The sequence below is a fragment of the Phodopus roborovskii genome, unplaced genomic scaffold (genome assembly GCF_943737965.1).
Source record: "Phodopus roborovskii unplaced genomic scaffold, PHOROB, whole genome shotgun sequence".
Classification (NCBI taxonomy): domain Eukaryota; kingdom Metazoa; phylum Chordata; class Mammalia; order Rodentia; family Cricetidae; genus Phodopus; species Phodopus roborovskii.
Window position 1 is genome coordinate 6,348,238 of NW_026126636.1, and position 22,717 is coordinate 6,370,954.

The following is a 22,717-nucleotide window of genomic DNA, read 5'->3' on the forward strand; positions in this document are numbered from 1 at the left end:
TCACCTTCCTCTCCCTTTCCGGGGATCAGCTGAAGGGCTCCCCTTTTGGAGGCGTGGACCTCTGGCAGGCCAAGAGCCCATGTGAAAAGTCACCAGATAACCCTCCCCCCCACCCCCCCATCACTCTTGAGATCCTGGAGCCAAAGATGGAGTCTTTATACCCCTCCCCAGATGCTGCAGACACCACTAAAAGAAGCGGAGACCACACAGCTCATGGTTAGTTGCGTTGTTTTGGTTTTTAATCTGTTTCCAATAAACAAGGTCTCCTGCTCATCCCCACTGGCTGGCAAGTGGGTCCCTAGGAAAGGGAGGCCAGCACCCACTTTGTCTGTTGGAGGCAGAGAGTTGGGAGCCTTCAGGCTGGGGACCCCCTGGGTGAAGTTCTATTTCACCATGGAAGTTCAGCCCCCACGTGGGCCAGGTTAATTGGTTTCGCCACAGACCCCCTGAGAACGATGGAGAAATGCCTTGTTCTGGCAGTTAGGAGCAGTTAGAAGTTAGGGGAGGCTGCATCTTGCCTTGGGTGGTTAGAGGCTATGGCTGTTAACAGATGGGCTGTGAAGGCCTCAGCCCTCAGTATATTAGAACTTTCTGAGACTGAGTTGGGGGACCCTGGTTTCAAGAAAGCAGTTAAGAGAATGAAGGATCTACTGCGTCCCGGTGCTGGCTGGGGCTCCGCTGCCCCGCTGCCCCGCTGCCCCGCTGCCCTGCTCGGGAGGTGGCGGTCACTGTCACTGCTGCCCCTCTCGCTCTTTGGTCCTGGCCGCCTCCTTGGCGGGAGGTGGGGACTTCTTCGGGGAAGTGGTAGTGCTGGGGTTGGGGGCCTGTGACCCTGACTGGGCATCTATGCTGGCATGCTCCCTCCGGACAAGGCCTTCCAGCTCCTTCTGCAGGGGGCAAAGGTCACAGAAGTCAGAGGTTACCATAGATCCTCATGGGGCTGGGCTCAGCATGGGCTGGGGTGGCCCAGCTCCTCACCTTCCATCCGAGGAGCTCAGCCAGGGCCAGGCAGCCTTGGTCACAGTCACCTAGCCAGGCCACATCCCTGCAGAGTGAGCAGCAGTTAGAGAATGGGCTGAGGCCTGGTTGGTCTTCTGTCTTCTCTCCCGCCTCAGCCTGCCCTTCCCAAGCTTTCCACCCCCCCCCCCCCAGGCCCAGAACTTACCTGTAAGCCTTCTTGGAGTCAAAATCCATACCGCCGCCCAAGCCCATCATCATGCCTAGAAAGGGGTCTGTCTGTGGGGAGAGGACAGCTAAGAGCAAGGTCCCTGCAGCCACCAGACCTGGCTTACGTTCTATTGAGACCGGGTTCTCTGTGTAGCCCTGATTGTCCTGGAACTCGCTCTGCAGACCTGGCTGGCTTCGAACTCACAGAGACCCGCCTGCCTCTGCCTCCTGAGTGCTGAGAGTAAAGGTGTGCGCCACCGCCGCCCTGGCTTAGTTTTATTTCTTAAGTGCATGTAGTATGCGTGTGTCTCTGTTTGTGTGTGGGTGGTCAAAGAGGACAGAAGAGGGCATTAGGAGCCGTAGCTACAGGCCGTTGTGACCTCCTGACCTGGGTGCTGGGAACTACACCTGGGTCTCTGGGAGAACAGAAAGTGTTCCTAACCACTGAGCCATCTCTCCAGTCCAAAAACATTATTATCTTTTTTTTTTTTTTTTTTTTTTTTTTTTTTTTTTCTGGCAGTGCAGAGACTTGAACCCAGGCAGGGCTCTGTGTATGACAGGCAAACAGTCTGCCACTGAACTATATCCCCAGCCCAAACATACTCTTTTTGAGACAAGATTTCTCCATAGGCCTGGAACTTGCAATTTGTAAGACTGGCTGTCTAGTGAGCCCCAGGGATCCACCGATCTGCCTCTCCACTATGGGACTGCAAACACACGCCAACATGCCTTCTTGTGTGATTTCATGTGTTCTTATGTCCCCTGTGTTTCCTGTCATAGACATTTAGTCAGAATCTTTGTTGGAGGGTGCTGTCCATCCACCAGACACATCCCCTCTGGTCACCCATCTTTTTGTATTGTCAGCAGTCGCTGGTTGAGATAGGTCATGGTGATATTTAAATTTCTAAACATTTGCCGGGCGTTGGTGGCACACACCTTTAATCCCAGCACTCAAGTGGCAGAGGCAGGGGGATCTCTGTGTTTGAGGCCAGCCTGTTGTACAGAGGGAGTTCCCAACACACAGAAACCCTGTCTTGAAAGAAAAAAAAACAAAGCCATGTGGTGGTGGCCCACACCTTTAATCTCAGAACTCAGGTGAGCACTCAGCACTCAGCCTGAGGTGGGAGGTAGAGGCAGATGGATCTCTGTGAGTTCGAGGCCAGCCTGGTCTACAGAGTGAGTTCCAGAATAGCCAGGGGTACACAGAGAAACCCATCTTGAAAAAAAAAAAAAAACAAAAACAAAAACAAAAATAACAAAAAGCTCCCCGGAAATAAATAACATAGCCAGGTGCTAGCCCCTGGAAGGCAGAGGGGTTGTCCACGGCCATCTGTAATTACATGGTGAGTTTGAGAGGACAGGCTGCAGGAGAGCCCGTCTCAACAACTAGCTCTACAGCTCACAACTGTATCATGCCACAAGTCAGGTAGACATCGCTTAGCATATCCAGGAGGATGTGTGGGCTCCATACAAACGTTTGGCCACTGTGTTGGAGGGAGAGCCCTGAGAGCCCCCAGATTTTGATACGTGAGATGGTACTAGAATGCTAATGCCTGGCACACTGTGGCACATGCAGTGACTGCTGTGTCCCCTGGCACCTGTCCACAGGCGGGCAACATCCCTCCCTGCTGCGTACTCTCTAGCCCAGCGTGACACAGAGGCCTGTAGGGTCAGGTTGGCCCCGACCCCGCACCCGAGTCCCGGACTCCCATATTCTCCAGCCTGAATGGCAAGTCTAAAGCACTGATGCTCTCTAGTCAGGACACGCTGAGACCTGTCTCGTCCTCCTGAGGAAGGGGAAGGGGGTGAAACAGCCCCCAGTGAGCAGAGGGAGAGGGAGCGGGAGCGGGAGGCAGACTCACCTGGCCCGTCTTCTCCTTGTTGATGAGCAGGCGTGGGGTAGAGAGTGGTGCCCTGGGAATGGGGAGCTGGGATTCAGGGTCTGCCCTGGTGCCCTGTCCCCAGCTGACCCGCAGCCCTACCCCCTCAACCTACTTGCTAATGAGGGAGGCGAAGGGCTGCACCTGCAGGGAGGTGCCCATGATGATGAGGAGGTCCACCTTGGAGAAGTCCTGCAGGGAGCAGCCAGTAAGGACATGGCCCCCACTGCTCTGACTTGGGGCCCTGCCTCCCCTCCAGCCCCACAGCCCACGTCAACCAAGCAAGCCCAGGGTGGACACTTACTGACTGCATGCAAGAGAAGAATCTCGGAGGAAGATTCTCACCAAAAAACACGATGTCTAAGGTGGAAACAAAGGGGCACAGGGACAGGGGAGGAGGCACAGCAGAAAGGGCTAGAACAGGCAGGGTCGGGGCCACCTGAGGCCTGAGGGAGGGGTAGGGGGGATGGGGGTGGACAGATACCCGCCCTCTGCAGGACAGCAGGGGATGGGGGTGGACAGATACCCGCCCTCTGCAGGACAGCAGGGGATGGGGGTGGACAGATACCGCCCTCTGCAGGACAGCAGGGGATGGGGGTGGACAGATACCGCCCTCTGCAGGACAGCAGGGGATGGGCCAGGACAGATACCGCCCTCTGCAGGACAGCAGGGGATGGGGGTGGACAGATACCGCCCTCTGCAGGACAGCAGGGGATGGGGGTGGACAGATACCGCCCTCTGCAGGACAGCAGGGGACGGGGTGGACAGATACCGCCCTCTGCAGGACAGCAGGGGATGGGCCAGGACAGATACCGCCCTCTGCAGGACAGCAGGGGATGGGCCAGGACAGATACCGCCCTCTGCAGGACAGCAGGGGATGGGGGTGGACAGATACCGCCCTCTGCAGGACAGCAGGGGATGGGCCAGGACAGATACCGCCCTCTGCAGGACAGCAGGGGATGGGGGTGGACAGATACCGCCCTCTGCAGGACAGCAGGGGACGGGCCAGGCAGCAGAGGTGGAGTGAGGGCAACAGTAGGGAGGAGGGGCCCCAGTTCCTGTCCCCCCCTCCCCACCCCACCCCCCGCCCGCCCTGAGGCTTACCAGGTTTTACCACGCTCTGGCATTTCTCACACTTGGGGGTTGCTTCTGAGAAGATCTTCTCTGGGTGGGAAAGGGGGGGAACGAGAGGTGTGAGGCCTCCCCAGGCCGGAGTAGTCCTCCTCTGTCCTCCCCTACTGCCGACATGAACGCATCCCAGGCGGGTGACAGTGGCACATGCCCCTAAACCTGCTTTTGGGAGGGTTCAGGAGGGGGACTGAATTCATGGCCAGCCTTGGCTACGCAGCAAGACCATGTCTGAAAAACCCGGAGCTGGGAGAGGGAAGCGGCTCTGTGTAAAGTTATTTGCTGCCGAAAGCCTGATGACCCAAGTTCCATCCCAGGAACCCACATACTAAAAGCAGAGAAACAACTTCTGCAGATTGTCCTCTGACAGCCACAGGCAAGCCGCGGCATGTGTATATCCATACACACATATACATGCAAGCACATAAAGAAATAAATGTGAAAAATACTTAAAAACAAAAAACAAGTGCTAAGGTTGTAGCTCAATGGTAGAACATTATGGGACTTGGGACATGATTCATCAGTACAGCCCCTGCCTAGAATCCCCCAGGGAGGAGCTGAGGGTGTGGCTCATGGTGGAGCCCAGCAGCACAAAACAAGCAGCACTCTCTACCACTAAGGGACCTCCTGGAGTGTCTGTCCTTCGGGCTTATTAGAAGAGCTCCCTTCTTAGAGAGCCTTCCTCTTCACCTCCAGGCACGCAGGATTGGCTCCAAGCACCACTGCCTACAGCTAGTGAACCAGAGAGATGATACGCACAGGAATAAACCCACCTCCCCCTGAAGGCACCCCTGAACTCCACAGGACCCCCATCCTGGGAACGGGCCTTGGGGACAGTCCCATTTGTCCCGGGTCAGGAAAGGACATACAGATAATCTTGGGATGGAGCCAGCCTCAAGTCCATGTGCCTCCCTGACTTGGACTCCGTGACAGGCTCCTCCAACACTACCCTGTTGACAGTCACACTCCTTATGCTTGTGGGGGCAGGGAGCGTGAAAACACATCTGTCACTTGCAGCCCACAGAGCTGGAACCCAGTCCCTCAGCTACTCCTCTCTCCGTTCACAGTGTGGCTTTAGCCACCGCCGCTCGGGGCATTTCTACACAAACAACACGCTGTTCTGTGGGTGGGGGACACCACTGCACAGGGCCAGAAAGGGGGTGATGTCCATTGTCCATCACCCCCAGCTGTGCACACTTGGGCTACTCAGGAACCCTCAGGCTCGGAGCAGCTGGCTGGCACTGTGTCAGAAAGGCCACCTTCCACGGTCCTGCCACAAAGGCCACAGCTATCCTGACCTCAAGGGGACACCAGGGGCCTTGTGAAGTCAGCATAAAAAATACAGCCTGCCAGAGTGATAGACTCAGCACAATGGCTGCCAGAAACTGGCTGGGGCTGGCACTGAGGGCGTGGGGACTGGCTGTTTCCCTCAGATGCTCCGTCCGTACATGAATGGGGACAGTGACAGTAGGAACCATAGTGAGCCCTGTCATGTGTGCTCCTAGAATCTCTCACCAGTGCGGCACCTGGATCGCCTCTCTACAAATTCCTCTGCACTGTCTAAAGTGAAGTCCGAGCCTTACAAGATTTAGTGTTAGCTTTTATTTTTATGTTTTGTTATGTAACCTCGCATGGCCAAGGCTAGCCCTGAAATCCCGATCCTCCTGCTTCTATCTCCCAAGTAACAGATAAAAGGCACATATCGTGGCTTCTAATGTGACTTCTCCAGTTTAAATCAACAAAAATTGGATAAAATTAGAGAGCCTGTCCTAAAGAAAACTGAAAATGTTCTGAACCAGCAAGGTGGTTCGGAAGGTAAGCGTGCCATCTTCAGCCTGACAGCTTGAGTTCAGTTGCTGGGACCCGTATGGTGGAGTCGAGAATTGATTCTTTGGTTTACTAGGCTGGTTTCTAGTGCTCAGTTTGAGTGTATGTGGCTGGCCTTGCTCTGTAGTTCTAATGTATGACAGCCTGGCAGGGCGTGGCAAGGGACAAGACTTGATGCCACCTTGACCCCTTGGGGCTTCTACGCTACTATAAAGAGAGCCGAGTGTGATGGCGTGCGCCTGCTGTCTCAGCACTCGGGAGACTGAGGCACAAGTGCAAACTCAAGGCTAGCCTGGGCTACATGGGGAAACCTGGTAAGAGCTAAAGAACTAAACAGGTGCCAAACCACTTGGAGGCCTGCATGGCACGGGCAAGGAGTGGGAGGCGTGGCCTCATCAGTGGTACCCAGCCTCACCTTTCATCCAGCTCAGCGTGTACTCTTGTCGGCAGCTGGAGCTGACACAGTGTGACGTGTAGAAGGTGCCGTGGGCCTCCACCAGGTCCTGGGGCTCCAGCCCGGCCACTCGCTCCAGGGTGTCTATGTTCTGCATGGGGAGACAGACGCAAGGTCAGGAAGACAACCAGCCCTCACGGGCTCTGAGAATTGGGACTGCAGGGGACAAGGGAGGGACGGTGAGTAAGGAGTATGTGGCAAGTGTCCACTCTCCCAGTGGGGCCACTGAGGGGTTAACAGTCAGGGCTGCTTAAAGGCAGCCCAGGCTCAAATGTCTCTAAGACCAGGCCCACTGCCACCATCAGCTCATGTGACATTCTTCTGAGCGCTTGGGTCATCGCTTCTGTTGTTCAGAGAAGTCCTTTTGTTAGAGAGCCACACTTGCCCGCTATTTGACACAAACTTATTACAGTAACTATACTTGTGTGTGTGTGTATGGGGGGGGCGGACGACAACCTGCACAGCTTGTATGGGACAGCTCTGGCCAAGCATTAATATAATAAATGAATCAAGCCAGGAGTGAAGGTGGCTGCTTGTAACCCCTGCACTTGGAGACTGAGGCAGGAGGACTACTGTAAGTGTAAAGTCAGCTTAGGCTACACAGCTGGTGTCAGGCCAGCCAGGGCTACCCTGTCTCAAAAACTGAAAAAATGGCCAGGTGTGATGGCACACATCGTTCAGGAGTTCGAGACCAGCCTGGTCTACAGAGTGAGTTCCAGGGCAGCCAGGGTTGCTGCACAGAGAAACCCTTGTCTTGAAAAAGACAAACCAAAACCTGAAATAAATAAAGCCAGGCATGGTGGATCATGCCTATAATCTAGATTACTACAAGTTTGAGGCTAACCCACGTGACACAGTAAGTTCCAGGCCAGCGTGGGGGACAAGAGTCTTGAAAAACAATGATAGAAGGCTGACTAGATAGGTCATCAGGTAATGGCACTAGCCAACAACCTGATTTTGATCCCTGGAAACCACATGGAAGAAGAAAACTTTGCCCCCAAATTGTCCTCTGAACTCTACATACCCACTAAATAAATGTCATAAATTTTTAAATGAATAAAACAGAAGGGCTTGTTTCTCTCTTTGGGGGGAGCTTTGTTGGTTGGAGACTTGAGAACCTCCCTTTAGAGTTTGGGGGTTGCAAGGATGCATTGCCTCACCCTGGACTCACAGATCCTGTATCAGTTTTGTAACTAACGCAGTCTGCCAAGCCCTCACTGAAAAGTGGCAGTACACATGCAAATGACTAAATACAGGCCCACAGAACTACCACAGGCCCACGTATCCACGGGAAACATGGTTCAGGATCACAGGAGATGCCTGGGATGGAATCTCAGACTGGGTTGGATCCTATCCATACAGATGGCTATGTCCCCGTTGTGGGTTGCAAAGGCCTCTGATGCATCTACCCTAGTATACATCACAGCCGAGGCCCCGGGTAAGTGTGCACGGTTACATCACAGCCGAGGCCCCGGGTAAGTGTGCACGGTTACATCACAGCCGAGGCCCCGGGTAAGTGTGCACGGTTACATCACAGCCGAGGCCCCGGGTAATTGTGCACAATTTCCCCTCCTGATGATGTGGTAGGCTGCTGCCTCTGCCCCACACCAGCAGAGCAAAGCTGGGCCTGTGCAAGTCTGATCTCAGGGAGGGGCTGGGGGTGTGGCTCAGTGGTAGAGCACTTCCCCAGCATGCAGGAAGCCTGGTGGCTATCTATCACAGCACACCCTGCCCCCACGGGGGAAAAGAAAAAAGAAGGATGATTTTCAGTTTTTAAAAACCACAGTGCTGCTGTGTAGTGGGTATGGAAGGGTCCCCAGACAAGGGGCTGAGTGGGAAAAGAAGCCTATAGAGAACCTTCTGTGGGTTTGTGAATTCCATATATACAGTTTGAAAGATCTGCAGCCATTCTTCTGTGGGGACTACAGTGGCTTGAGTGATCATGGCAACTGTGTGAATGGGTTCCTGTGTCCTGAGCGCAACACAGCTAAAGATGCTGTGTCAGCACAAATCAGAAGCCAAGTCGTGTGTTCCAGAAAGCAGGTCAGTGACTCAAACAGTGCCTGAGGAGAAGAGGGCAAAGTGCCTGTGTGTGTGTGTGTGTGTGGGGAATTGGTCACAAAGTAGGCAAGCGGAACATTTTTTTCCACCTTTAGATATCTTAGGTAAGTCTCTCAGAAACGAATGTGTGGGGGCTGGGGTAGAGTGCCTGGCTATTCTCACAGAAGACCCAGGGTTAGGTCCTAGCTCTCCTGGCCCCTGTGGACACTGCATGCACATGGTACACAGACAAACATGCAGGTAAAACAAACCCCTCTTAAAAGTGTGGGGCCAGTGAGATGGCTAAGCAGATAAAGCTGCTTGCCACCAAGCCTGACCTCCGAGTTCCATCCCTGGAACCCATGTAACAAACAGAAGGAAGAGACTTGACTCCTGCAAGTTGCCCTGGGACCTCCAAACTTTTGATGTGGCATGCCTGCACGTATGTATGCATACTTGCAAACATACACACACACCAACTAAAATAAAGCTTAAAAATACTGCAGACAGCTGTCCTGCCAGATATCTGCATACGCCACACTGAACATCGCCAGCAGTCGTGAGGGCTGTTGGCAGCTCTCCCTCGCAGCTGGCTTTGCTTGAGGCCTCAGATTTCCACTGCCTGCTTCTCCGGCCATCGCCTTTCTGCTGAGCCCAGGTTCCATGTCCAGCTGGCCCCACCCTCTATGTAGCTATGTCCCAAGGTCTCAAGGCAGAATGCCATCTCTCCGACACCTTCCCTTCCAACAGTCCCAGAAAGCGTAGCAGGTACCTAGCTAAGGGACAGCCCACCATCCAGGCTTCATCTTCCAAGGACACGTCTGACCTGGTGTTCTTCCTCAGTGGCCCTTAGTGAAGGTCCTGTCCTCCATCCACTTTGGCTGGACAGACAGAGCAGCTTCCCACCTGCTCTCTGTGGCTCCTAGGCCCCTGCCCCGCCCCCCACAACCACAGTGAGCCTCTGCCTGAAGGTTCTTTCCCTCCCCTGTGCACTCCAGCATCCACTCACACAGACCTGACTTGCTCCTGTGTGTCTGTTCAGAGGCTTGGTGCCATCTGACAGACTAGGCCTGCGATTCAATCCCTCTTGTCCTTGTCACACATATGAGACTATCAGCACCAGTGTGCTTTGCTTACTCTGGCAGTGCCCAGCACTGGGTGGACATCTGTTGGCATAGAAGCTAGCAACCAAGGTGCCGGAGGCACACACAGTGGTATGCAGGAAGTGTGGGGCACCAAGGGGGCTGTGAGCATCAGGCCTGAGCCTAGTTCTGTGGACGAGGTTGACTCTCTGAGTTGGGAGTGTCCTGAACTTGAGCAGCGCCTAAAGGACTGAGATGTCCCTTCCCCAATCAGGGCCTCCAGCCAGCTGGCTCCAAAAGGATTCATCCTCCCCCTGGTGGCCGTTTCTGACACTGCACATGCCACATCGAGTTGCCAGAAGAAAGTAATACCTATTTGTATTCAAGCGTTATCTCTTCCCTAGGATTTGGAGTTCTGATTTTCCTTTTTAATTTTTTTTTTTTGGGGGGGGTGGAACATGGTGTAGCTATGAAGCCAGTCTGGGCTTGGATTCGCTATGTGGCCCAGGTTGGATTTGAACTCATGATGCTAGGACTATAGGTTTGTGTGCTAACATGCTCGGCCAGTTTGTGTTCTGAGGTGTAATTTATAGCACACATGTACACTGCTGTAGAGCAATCTGAACTTCTGGCTGCTAATCCAGAAGCCAGCACCTTAAACACCCTCCGAAGACTCCGGAGTGGCCACAGTGCCCTGTTAGCCACTGTATCTAGGCCAGGCGCAGAACTGTACAAGTCTAAGAAGCACTCCTTTATGATACAGCGTCACCTGATATAAAACTGTCCCCTTCCCATATTTGGGATGGCTGTGGTATGGATGGCGTCCCCTCAGATAGAGTCCTTTTGCAGTATGCGTGGGATGACCTTATGGGAGCACATTGTCACCCCACAACCGACTTGAGAGGGTCCTGAAGCTGCTTTGGCTCTTTTTATTTAAGAATTCTAAATGCATTAGTTTATAGTGTAATAAATTAATTGACTAATCAATCAATTTAGAGACAAGGTCTCACATCCTGAAGGCTGGTCTCAAACTCCCTTCGTAGCCAAGGACGATCTTGAATTGCTACTCCTCCCGGTCTCTGCTCCCTTAGGGTTACCCAGTTTCTGCCCCTATTTCTATAAAGGGGAACCTGAGGTTGAGAGGAAACGGCTCACTGCAAGTTACCCACTACAGTTAGCTGAGCCCTGGTCACTGCCCAGTGCCTGCCTGTGTCACCTCCAGCTCTGACCGCCCACCAGCTCCGCCCCGCCCCCGTTCCGCCCCGCCCCGCCCCCGTTCCGCCCCGCCCCGCCCCGCCCCGCCCCCGTTCCGCCCCGCCCCGCCCCGCCCCGCCCCGCCCCGCCCCGCCCCGCCCCGCCTACCTGTGTGTAGCACCTCAACAGCAACCCTTTCTCCTTCAGCAGGCGGATGAAGTAGTGGCAGATGGTTGGCTATGAGGAAAATAACAACGCTGATGGAAATGCCCACAGGCCATCCCTGTGGGCTGGGATGACGCCAGTCACGTGCTCATTCTGTCCCATGGCCCCGTCACAGCTGCCCAGTGACAGTGAGCATGGCATTCTCCCATACCACAGATGAGGAGACCCAGGCAAGGGCGTGATGGTGGCTTGTTGGCTTCACCAATCGGTTCATTGCAGAGTTAGGTTCACAGCCAGGCTCCTACCTCAGCCCTTTCTGAGACCTGAGCAGCTCTGTCTTACAGTTGGGAACACTGAGGCTGGGAGCGTAAGGCCAGGAGGGAGGCCAGGCCGCCAGACCTGCAACCACAACCCATTCCTCTTCCTGTTTCACTTTCTTAAAACTTTATTTGGATTTTGGCTTTTGTTGTTTGGTCTTTCCAGACAGTTTTTTTGCCTAGTTTTTAAAATTTATTTACTGTATAGGCTTGGCTGTCCTGGAACAAGCTCAGTAGACTATGTTGGCCTCAAACTCACGGAGACCCTGACTCTGCCTCCTGAGTGCTGGGATTAAAGGCATGCGCCACCACTGACTGGCTGTGGGGATTTTTTAAATGACTTATTTCCCTTATGTGCACTGATTGGTGTTTTGCTTACATTCGTATCTGTTTGAAGGTGTTGGATTTTCTGGGACCAGAGTTACAGACAGCTGTAAGTTGGTATGTGGGTGCTGGGAACTGACCCGGGGTCCTCAGGAACAGCAGCCAGAGCTCTTATCTGATGAGCTACTGCTCCAGCCCACCAAGTGCTTGGAATAAGGGTGCGCGTCACCACGCCGGGCCTTCCGTTCTTTTAAAAAATGTTCTATTATTTTTCATTACGTGTATGTGTGTGGCTCTGTGTGTGTACATGCATGTGACACCATAGTAACCAGTGCCCACCAAGGCCAGAGGGATCAGACCCCTGGGGCCGAAGTTACAGGTGTCTGTGAGCACCTGAAAGGGTGCTGGGAACTGAACTTTGTTCTCTACAAGAGCTCTGCATGCTCTTAAACACTCCTCTCCGCCTCGTCCACCTTCTGAGCTTTTAATCTTTTTTCTTTTGAGACACGGTCTATGTGGTACCTATTGACCTTGCATATGAAAATCTCCTGTCTCTGCCCCTCAAATGCTATAATTATTGGCATGCACTATCACATCTGGCCAGAACTTATGCTTTTTTTCTCCCTTAAAACAGTATTTATTTACATATCCATGGGGGGGGGGTTCACTTGCTACACTGCGTATGTGGCAGGCAGAGAATAGTGTGTGGGAGCCAGTTCTCTCCTTCAGTCATGTGGCTTCCAGGGATTGAACTCAGGCCATCAGGTTTGGTGGCAAGCCCCTTCACCCACTGAACCATCTTGCTGGTCCCAGAGCCTTGATTCTGAGTAATTATGTACGGATTGTCTGAAGGGCCTGTAAGGAGCCTACTCCCATGTCTGTCCCTCCCAATCTCCCCTGCAGAAAAAGGCCTCACCTTGAACTGCCCAGGATAGAGCTCCTTGGCAAGAGCAAAGAAGGGCTCTGGATGTTTCTGTAGGAGGGAGACACAGAAGGCACGGGCCAGTTAAGCTAGGGCCTGGAGCTGGGCACTTCCTTTCCCTTCTGCCCTCATCTCAGAAGCTTGTACCTTGAAGTAACTAATCTCGAAGATGGCTTCCGGGTAAGGGAGGCGGTACTTCTCCAGGTTTGCATAGAGGCCAGTGGATGGTGAGCGGAAGTCAGGGATACCGGCAGCTAGGAAGGAGTACTCGTCAGAGGTTTTAGCCTCGGATATGCATGAACCCTCCCAGGGCCCCCACACCCGCAAGAGTGACTTGAAGGAGGGGACACTTACATGTGGAGATTCCGGCTCCCACTAAACAGATGACCCTGCGACCTGAAGGAGAGAGTTCATATTATGTGATAGAGTTTAGCACAGTTCTGGCAAGCCCACATCACAGGTGGGCGAGGTCTTCTTGGGGACAAAGCTGCAGGGCCAGCTCAGTAGTGCAGAGCTAGCTAGTTTGAGGGCTTGAGTTTCAGCCCTGGAACCTTGAAAGTCAACCCAAACCAAGTTCTGCTAACAGCTTATCTTCTGGATACAATGTTGTATGACTTTAAAGAATTATTTTAAATTCATTTTCTTTTTTGAGACAAAGTCTCACTATGTAGCCCTGACTGGCCTGGCACTGGCTAGGTAGACCAGGGTGGCTTTGAATTTACAGAGATTTGTCTGCCTCTGCCTCGCAAATGCTGACATTAAAACTGTGTGCAGTTATAGCTAGCTTTAAATCTCTGTCTCTGTCTCTCTCCTGAGATAAGGAGCCAGCATGTGGGTGCACACTTGCAATCCCAGCACTGGAGAGGCAGGGGCAGGCAGATCACCACGAGGGAGCCTGGTTTTCACAGTGAGTTCCAGCAAGCCAATGTAAGGAAGTGAGACCCTGTCTCAAAAAACCAAGACAACAGAAAGATGAGGGTTGGGTAGAAGGCTCAGGGTTAGGAGCCCTTGCTGCTTTTCCAGGGGACCTGTGCGCAGCACCCACATCAGGCGGGTCACAGCCATGACAGTGTGCAGCCACCTGTTACCGCCAGCTCCATGGGATCCCATGCCTCTGGCCTTTGAGGGTACCCGTGTGCTCGTGGGTGTTGGGTTAGGGTGTGCACCAGGCAGCATGCCTGCTGTTATTGTCTTTGGTTTTGAGACACTGTCTCCCTGTGTAGTGTAGGATGGCAGAGAACCCTGAGCCTCCTGCTTCAGTCTCTCAGTGCTGGGACAAAAGATAGGCTTCACCTTCAGATGCCCTATTTCTAGCACGTTACACACACCCCTTCGCCATACTGCTTTGTTCCCAGGAAACCCACCGGTGAGTCTGCTCCATTGAGTCAACTGCATTAAACCTCCCCCCCCCCCCACACACACTTTGACAGGGTCTCAGGCGAGCTTTAAATTCACTGTGCAGTCAACGATGACCTTGAACTTCCGATTCTCCTGCTGCCGTCTCCAAATGCTGGGATTACAGGCACGTACTACCATGCCTGGCTTTCCTTTTCTTTCATAGAGACAGGGTCCCACTATGAACCTGCCTGTCCTTGAATGCAGTGACCTATGTGCCTCTGTGTCCTCAACATCGGGATGAAAGATGTATGCCACCATGTCAGCCATGCCCAGTGTTTGTATTCCATGCAGAGGACCGAACCCAGGGGTCTGTGCATGCTAAGCAAGCTCTCTACCAACTGAGCTACAGCTGCAGACCCTCAATTGTATTAAACTTCAGACCCATGGTTTGTATTCTTTTCTTTCGTTTTTCAAGACAGATTTTCACTGTGTAGTCCTGGCTGTCCTGGAACTCATTCTGTAGACCAGGCTGGCCTCAAACTCACAGAGATCTGCCTGCCTCTGCCTCCTAAGTGCTGGATTAAAGGTGTGCGCCACCATCACCCAGCTCAGTGGTTTGTATTCTTATGAGGGTTTTGCTCCCAGTTTTTTTTTTTTTAACAGTTCTTAGAAAAGAAGATGGGTGCCAGGCAGTGGTGGCGCACGCCTTTAATCCCGGCACCTAGGAGATACAGGCAGGCAGATCTCTGTGAGTTCAAGGTTAGCATCGCCTACAGAGTGAGTTCCAAGACACAGTCAGAGCTACACAGAAAAACAAAAACAAAAAACAAACAAACAAAAAAAAAAAAAAAAAAAAAGAAAGAGAGAAAGAAAGATGGGGTGATTAGAGAGAGAGGGTGGGGTGATTAGAGAGAGAGGGTGGGGTGATTAGAGAAAGGATGGGGTGATACAGTCGAATCCATTCACAAGCACATAGCAGGGCAGAAATAGCCTCACTGCTGCCCCAGCTGCTGGCTGGCAGACAGCCCAGCCAAACAGAGCCCTGGCATCTGTCTGTCAGCTGATGGACAGACACAAGTGTGGTGTCCAATGAATTGGGCACCCCTGGGGTGTTCTGCTTAGGGGACACCAAGTATGAACAAAGGTCAAAGCCTGCCCCAGAGGCTGGTGAGTTTGACTCTAGACACTGTGTGGAGGAAGGAGAAAGATGGCACTTGAAAACTGTCCTCTGCCAAGCACACAGCAGCATACATGCGCATGCACTAATATACACATCACACACATATAATGTCTAAACCGGGCATGATAGTGCATGCCTTCAATCCCAGCACTTAGGATCTCAGTGAGTCTGAGGCCAGCCTGGTCTACAGAGCGAGTTCCAGGACAGCGAGGGCTACACAGAGAAACCCTGCCTCAAAAAAGAATAAAACAAAAAAAATGTTAAAAAAATAAAAAAGCCACAGCCTAGGTACTCAGCTTCTTTAGGCTGTTACTGGCCCTAGTCTATAATCAAGTCTATAATACCAAAATTTAGGAGACCGAGGCAAGATGATCCTGTGTTCAAAGCTAGCCACAGCTACAGAGCAAGACCTTGCTTCAAGGGCCCTGGTATCAAATCCTGATCGTGCCACTTGCCAGATGTTCACACCGAGTCAGAACCTTTCTGGACCTCAGTTTCCTCTTCTGTTTAGCTAACTTCTAGAAAGACTTTACAACTCTTCTGTGAAAATTAGGTACAAGGATGTTTGGGAAGTCCTTGGTCCAGAGCCTGGCACACAGAAGGGCCTGATTAATCGCTGTTTATCCTAAGTCCCTCACCCTATGGGCTAGTGACTCTAAGACCTGAGCGTTAGAAGATGAAGGACGAATGGCTTCCAGCCACTGCCCGAGGTTCTCTCTGTGGCGGCTGCCAAAGAGCGAGATGAGCAGCTGGGCGAGGGGAACTGGAGAAGATGGCCTCAACAGAGGGCTCTTCAGGACCCTCAAAGCTCCATTGCCCCCTTGAGGACCTCGAGGGCCTGCTTTCTCAGACTTTGGTGACTCGACCTCAAAAGAAATACAAATTTCACAGTGACCCAGCTAGTTGGGCTCTAAACAGCACTTCTGAGACAGGGTTCATAATAATACCACAGCAAATACATCCATAGCTCTCAAGGGGTTGGGCCCTGCTCTAATCATTTATCCCTTTTGAGTGAGTGAGTGAGAGAAAGAGAGAGAGAGAGAGAGAGAATGTGTGTGTGTGTGTGTGTGTGTGTGGGATATTTCTCAGGAGCAACTCACTTGTTTTGGATTTTTTTTTTTTAACACCTTTATTTGTGTGTGTAATCCCCAGCAAAGGTAGAAATCAGAGGATAACCTCTGAGAGTCATTTCTCTTCTACCATGGGGGTCCCAGGGGTCCAGCTCAGGTCGTCAGCTTTGGCGGTAAGCACCTTTGCTTGCTAAGCGTCTTGCAGATCCCCATGATGGTTTTTCGGCAGGGTCTCTCACTGGGACCTGGGGCTTGGCTGGCACCCTCTTGCTTCTGTCTCCTCAGCCCCAGGCTTACAAGCACTGAGCATCTTATTGGGTGCGGAGGGGGGTGGGGTTAAACCAGGCCCTCATGCTGGCAGCACGCTGTAGACTGAGGTAGTTCCTCAGTTTCTAGCTCCTTCTTTTTACGGAGCCCGGGCTGACTTTGAATTAGACCCTCCGGCCTCAGCTTCCAGAGTAGCTGGGATTGCAGGTGTTGCCAGCACGCTGGGCACACTCACACCACTGTTGATTTCCTTAGCCTCCCGAGTCACCCCAGAGGCTTTATCACTAATCGTCTACGGCCTGGTGGTGCTGGTCCATATTCCCCGCTATTTGGGAAGCTGGGGAGGGTCAACCAACCTTCAGGGACTGTACAGAAAATTCACACCTGTTCAATAGCTAAAAGAGGGCTGTGGCTGGGGCTCCGTGGTAGAGTGCCTGCCCAGCATGTGGGGGTCCTGGGTTCCATCCAAAGCACCTACTTGTTCCACCCCTTAAAAAATAAACAGTGACTCAGGTCTGGTCAATCAGAAGAGGCAGAATTCAGGGCAGTCACATGACTCAGTCTGGGTCAGTGTGCCTGGTTCTCTGTGCAAAGGTGCCCTCTGGAGTGGGAGCCTGGCTAGACTCCTGTGTGGAGCTGCCCTCTCTCTCTCTCTCTCTCTCACACACACACACACACACACACACACCACATATACACACACAAACCACACACACACACACACACACACACACACACACACCACACACACACACACACACACACACACACACACACCACACACACACACACAACACATGCTTAGAGTCTGTGTGCTCCATTTTGTGGCTAGATTTCTTGTCTGTCTTTCTTCCTTTTTTTTGAGTCAACAATCTTATTATGTAGCCCAGGCTGCCCTCAAATTCATGATCCTCTTGCCTAAATTTCCTGAAGAGCTGAGTTTCTTTTTGAGCATACAGGTACTTTGCCTCATGAATGTTTGTGTACCAGGTACATAATGATACCCACAGTAGCCATAAGTAGAATCCCCTGGAACTGGAGTTACAGATGGTTTCCAGCCACCATGTGGGTTCTGAGAATCCAACCCAGGCCCTTTGGAAAAGCAGCCAGTGCTCTTAACTAGTAAGCCATCTCTACATCTCAAGAGTTGGGTTTCCTCTAATTTTTTTTTTTTTTTTAATTTTAGAAAAGTTCTCATGTAGCTCAGGTTAGCCTTAAACACACCATATAGTTGTGGCTAACCTTGAAAGGCCCGTTTTCACATCTGCTCAGAGTTGGGATTACCACCATACTCAGCAGCGTTCCTCGATACCCATACCCAACAAATGTGGTTACTTTGGGCGGAGCAGCGGGGGACTCACAGCGCTCGCTCTGCATGTAACGGGTCACTCCTTCAAGGCTCAGCTCATCCAGCAGACGCTCCTTCTGGGAGCCCAGGCCCAGGGTCTGGGAGAATAGATTCCGCAGGAAGTCCACTGACCAACAACAAGAGAGACAGTGCCAGCTGGGCATTGAGCCAGGGCCCAAGACCTCGCCCCAACCGTACAATCTACTATTCTCCCACCACCCAAGTCCCGTGTCTCCCACAGCCAGCAGCCTCCAGTGCCAAGTCCGTTATTTACACTTTGGGTATCACTCCCGGCAGCTGGAGGGAGTGAACCCACCGCCCTACCCTACCATCCCAGAGAGATGCCTCCCAGCCCTCCTCCAGGAAGACACTTACTCTCTGCCTCTCCGCCAGTCGCTCCTCCCTCAGTGTCCGAGTCTGAATCCTGGAAGGGGCAGGTGGGATGGCCAAGCCCAACAAGTGGGGTTAGGGAAGAAGGAGGGGAAGGGTTGGGGGTGACACCTGCTTCAAAGAGAGTAGGGCTCTGACTGGAGGTGGCCTGAAGAAGTAGCGGGCCAGAATGAGGGCTCTGGGACAGGCTGCCTGTGGGGAGGGGACCCGGGTCTCCTCATGCGACTGACTTTTTAGGCCTTATCTTCTTTTGAGATGGGATCTCCCTGGCTGGCCTAGGACTGGCTATGTAGATTGGGCTGACCCAGAACTGCCAGAGATCAACCTGCCTCCACCTCCTTGGCTTAAAGACATGTACCACTCTATGCCTGCCCCCATTTTTTTTCTTTTGACAGGGTCTCTATATATCCCTAGTCGGCCTAGAACTCACTATGATACCCTGGAACTCAGAGATGCGCATGCTTCTGCCTCTTTCTGACTGCTGGAATTAAAGGCATGTACCACCATGCCTACCTACCTCTTTTTTGAGATAGGGTTTTCTGTAGCCCAGGCTGGCCTCACACTTGCTATGAGGGTTACAAGATGTTGGAGATCATGTCCAACATTCTAACCAGGTGTCCATCACAGCCTGACGAGGTGCTAGGGACGGTGAAGCCAGGCTCCACACCACCAGACCTAGACCTCGGGGACCTCAACTTGTCCATGCAGTTCATAGGTTGCCGTGAGTGAGGCTGAGCAGTGAATCCCTTGGTCTCTCTGCTGGTCCTCTCCACTTTCCTGAGCTACCTGCCACAGCGAGGCTACAGCCTATTCACTGGTGATGTTGCTTCTCTGTCCCCAGTCGGGAGTTACTCAAGCTAGCCTCAGCATCTCCCCAAAACCAGCTCCTGCTCCCATGGGGACGCCAAGTGGCCTCACTGTCCCTTAGTTGGCTTCGCTACTCCACCCTGTCCTTAACGCCAATTTCTAGTGTACCTACTTAGCCTCTGATATCCCTCTATACCCCCTCTCCCTACCCCAGAGCTCCACCTGGTTCAGCCTGTTCTCTCTCCGGAGGTCCTACTCTGGCTTCGTTGACTCAGTTTCTATTTGTGATCCTCCTATTCCCCATATACGGTACACTGTTTAGGGCAGTCCACCCGCTCTTCTTTAAAACCCCCTGAATCACTAACATCTACCAAGTGCCATAATATCAGCCACACAGGGCAGAACTTTATCTATGTTCACCACTTAATGCCCAGTCTAGATAACAGGACTTCCAAAACCATCTGTGTGGTTGGGTGGTAGGCCAGGGCTGGCCTTGCAGTAATGTCAGAAATAGTTTGACCAATGCAATCAACTAACTGCTCAAAAGTACCCAGACTACCCCTTCCCGACTCTGCTTCCAAACCTCCTTTCCAAATTATTTTTTTTAAAAAAGATTCTTTTGTTATTAGCGCTGTTTTGAGACAGGGTTCCCACGTAGACCAGGTTGGTAGCAATTTGCTATGTATCTGAGGGTGATGCCGGATTCCTGATCCACCTACTTTTATTTCTGAGGTGGTGGAACTACAGGGGCGTGTCACCGCCACACCTGACTCTAAAATGATTCTTTCCCGATTTTTAAAATTACACAAGCCGCCCAGAGGGCTCACCAGGGAAAGGCGCTCGCCACTAACCCTGACAATGAGTTTGGTCCCAGGTTCCCTGGGGTGGAAGGAGAGAACAGATGTCCTCAGGTCATCAAACACACACTGTGGCGTGTGCATCCTACCCACAAAACAAACAAGCAAAGTTCAGAAATTAAAAAGGGGGTTATACAATTTTTTTTTAATTTGAGAAGGGCCTCGCTCTTTCACCCAAGCTGGCTTCTAACCCACGATCCTCCTTTCCAGCCTCCTAAACCTTTGCATAGTGAACACATGCCAAAGCAAAGTCAAGCAGACTTAAGCAGGAAGAAACTCCAACATAATTTTAATTATGTGTGTGTACATGTCTGTGTATGTGAGTCAGATCCCCTGGAACTGGAGTTACAGTCACTTCTGAGTTGCCTGATACGGGTTCTTGGAATGGAACTCTGGTCCTCTGGAATAGCAGTATACATTCTTAGCCACGGAGCCATCTTTCCAGCCCCCCACCTCATTCTTTATTGTGGCTCGATAGTAACACATTGTATGATGAACCATAGTTCATTGACTCCCTCTCCTGACAGCCACTGGGCCTATTTCTAGTGTTTCCCTGCCTGGATAATGATGCAATTGACACCCCCACTTTTTAGCCACTGAGAATCCCTTCTGACTGTGAAACGCTTTGGCATCAAGTCTAATTTAGACAAGGAAGACACTAGGGACCCCCAGCAGGCTGTCACAGCTCTGCTGTGCACTTGTGGGGTGTTGCTGACCACAGCTTCTGTATCTGCCTCCCTTTTTGAAGAGTGATCTCATAGCAATGGGCATGCGGGCACTCAGTGCATTGTCTACTGCAATGCTTCTCAACTGTGGGGTGAGATCCCTTGGGGTTTGAGCAACCCTTTCACAGGGGTCGCATATCAGATATTTACATTACAATTCTTAACAGTAGCAAAATGAAGCAGCAACAGAAGTAGCCTTACAGTTGGAGTCACCCCAGCATGAGGGACCCTGTTAAAGGGTCACGTTAGGAAGGCTGAGAACCATTGCTCTAGTACCCCAGAACAACCTGGCATCTGGAGGCTCTGCAGGCCCTGGCAAGTGTCTTCAAACACCTTTGAGATGGTCCATCTACCTCCCCACTGCACTCAGTGCCTTTAGGGCCCATTTCCCCATAGGTTTCAAGTCCTTCCCTCTCCCTCTACCCGTGATCCTGCATCAAGTTCCTCGTCTGTAAAGTGTCCATGAAAGGCTTTATGTCACCGGGATGCCACTAAAACACAGGCAGAACATCAATAAAGGACCACCCCAGCAACAATTACTGCTCCTCCTTACCCCTCAGGTGCTCACCCTCTGTATGGAACACCACACCTGATCTTATCTAAGAAAAGTCTAAATCACTTAAGACACTGTGACTATACCTTGGACTTGTTCCTAGATCAGCTTGTGAATTTCTTCAAGGAAGAGTTTGGCTAGAACCTTCTATAATCTTCTTCAAGCCACAAACCTTGCTGTACACCCCTGGAGTGCCCCTCTCCCGTTGAGACAGGGTCTCACTATATGGCCCAAGCTGCCTCAAATTTCTCCAGTTTCCTGCCTCAGCCTCCCAGGCCCTGGGATTATGGGTACATGACGTCACACCCAGCCTCTGGGCAACTTTTAGAATCAATCAATCCCCACTCCATGAGATCTGTGAGTTTGGGGATCAAACTAGAAAGCTGTCTCTTCCAGGCTCAGCACAAACGAGGTTCAGAAAGGGTTGAGGAAGGGGTGGTCGACAGTAAGAAAAGAGGACAATATGGGAGGGCAGTCGGTGGTCGAGGATGGACATTTTTCCTTGACTGTCCCCAGAAGCCACCATTCCCCAGGAGGCTGTACTAATCCCCAGACGGAATTAGGGATCAGCCAAGGGCCCTTGGGTAAAAGCCTCCCCTTGCCACCTCCCCCCAGTGTGGAATGTGGAACCAAGTCCATCTGTCTCCTTCCCTCCAACCCTTTCCCCCATCTCACCTGAGCCTCCTGCACCTTCCCTGCCTGGGTCTCCAGAGGGTCAGAGGCTGGGGAGGAGGGGGAGCAGACGTGGTTACAGTGGGGGGAATAGTTAAAGGGATGAAGGATTCTCAGTGGCGGAGGCAACAAGAGGACCCACGCTAGATATCCTGGAGTCAGGGATGGTAGTAAGAGATGGGGAAGGCGGAGGAGGGGAAGGTTGAGCAGGAGAAAGCAGGCGAAACAGGACTGAAGGAAGACTTCAAAGTTAGGCAGGAGGACATGGTGGCGTGTGTGCCAGCTGGGAGAATGAGGGAGGGCGCAGTTTTTCAAGAGATGTTAAGTAGGGATACCTCGGCTGAGAGTTGAGTGAGGGAAAGGAGATGCGGTGGAGATGAGAGGTTTAGGAGAGGCACAGGAACAGAAGGAACGAGACAGAAAGGGGTAGCAGGGGTCCCCGAACATCTTAGTTGCCCCTAACACCAGACAACCTTAGCAACCGGGATCGTGGCAACTTTGGTCCTTAGCAACGAGGGTCCTTAGCAACCAAAGTGCTAGAAACGCGATCATTGACAAACGGACCCTTAAAAATCTCACAACCCAGAATCTCACCAACCTAGCAAGACGGGTCACTTAGCAACGGCCCTCCAAATCCCACTCCCTTCATGCAGCCCCTTTCTCCCACCCCACCGAGCCTGCCCGCGGGCCCCGGGGCCTGCAGCCCAAAGCCAGGCCCCGGCGCGGCCCGACCCTCCCACCTGGGCCCCCGACTCACGGTCCGGCTCGGCCATGGGAGCGGAGTGGGGGCCCTCGGAGCTGTCACCGACTGCTCTGTCCCGTGACGGCACCGGAAACAAGAAGGGGCCGAGATAGGCGAGAGGACTACAACTCCCGGCAGCCAACGCAGCCCAGCAACCGCTTTCGTACAATGCGCCTCTCGCGGCTTAGAACTACAAATCCCAAAAGGCCGGCTGCCTGCAGCCATATTGATAAAGGGCGTCTGGAAAAAGTGGGGAAACTCAGCGAGC

The 22,717-nt window shown here is 52.4% G+C and overlaps 1 protein-coding gene across 3 annotated transcripts; it reads right to left on the bottom strand.

Moving 5' to 3' along the window:
• Positions 1 to 217: 217 nt before the first annotated feature.
• Sirt2 (sirtuin 2) lies at positions 218 to 22,712 on the bottom strand. 3 transcript variants are annotated; one of them, XM_051207575.1, is made up of 16 exons: positions 22,465 to 22,611; positions 21,711 to 21,757; positions 18,079 to 18,127; positions 17,717 to 17,830; positions 12,855 to 12,896; positions 12,648 to 12,754; positions 12,495 to 12,551; positions 10,941 to 11,009; positions 6,418 to 6,547; positions 4,152 to 4,211; positions 3,352 to 3,407; positions 3,163 to 3,239; positions 3,030 to 3,081; positions 1,166 to 1,236; positions 979 to 1,045; positions 218 to 887 (listed from the first exon to the last, which is right to left on the bottom strand). In XM_051207575.1, exons 1-16 carry the CDS (start codon positions 22,478 to 22,480, stop codon positions 732 to 734), a joined length of 1,170 nt encoding a protein of 389 aa, XP_051063532.1. In that variant the 5' UTR covers positions 22,481 to 22,611; the 3' UTR covers positions 218 to 731. The 3 variants fall into 3 exon arrangements, with proteins under 3 accessions (XP_051063532.1, XP_051063531.1, XP_051063530.1); XM_051207574.1 differs by lacking the exon at positions 22,465 to 22,611 and adding an exon at positions 22,043 to 22,169; XM_051207573.1 differs by lacking the exon at positions 21,711 to 21,757 and having other exon boundaries at positions 22,465 to 22,712.
• Between the last annotated feature and the right edge of the window lie 5 nt (positions 22,713 to 22,717).

What these genes read in the sequence shown, in the direction of transcription:
- Sirt2 (XM_051207573.1), bottom strand. Translation starts at nt 22,674, where the DNA reads ATGGCTGCAGGCAGCCGGCCTTTTGGGATTTGTAGTTCTAAGCCGCGA. An exon ending in CACGCTGAGCTGGATGAAAG is followed by an intron (nt 4,212 to 6,417) that starts GTGAGGCTGGGT and finishes TTTCCCACCCAG; the next exon opens with AGAAGATCTTCTCAGAAGCA. An exon ending in GACTCCAAGAAGGCTTACAG is followed by an intron (nt 1,046 to 1,165) that starts GTAAGTTCTGGG and finishes CTCACTCTGCAG; the next exon opens with GGATGTGGCCTGGCTAGGTG.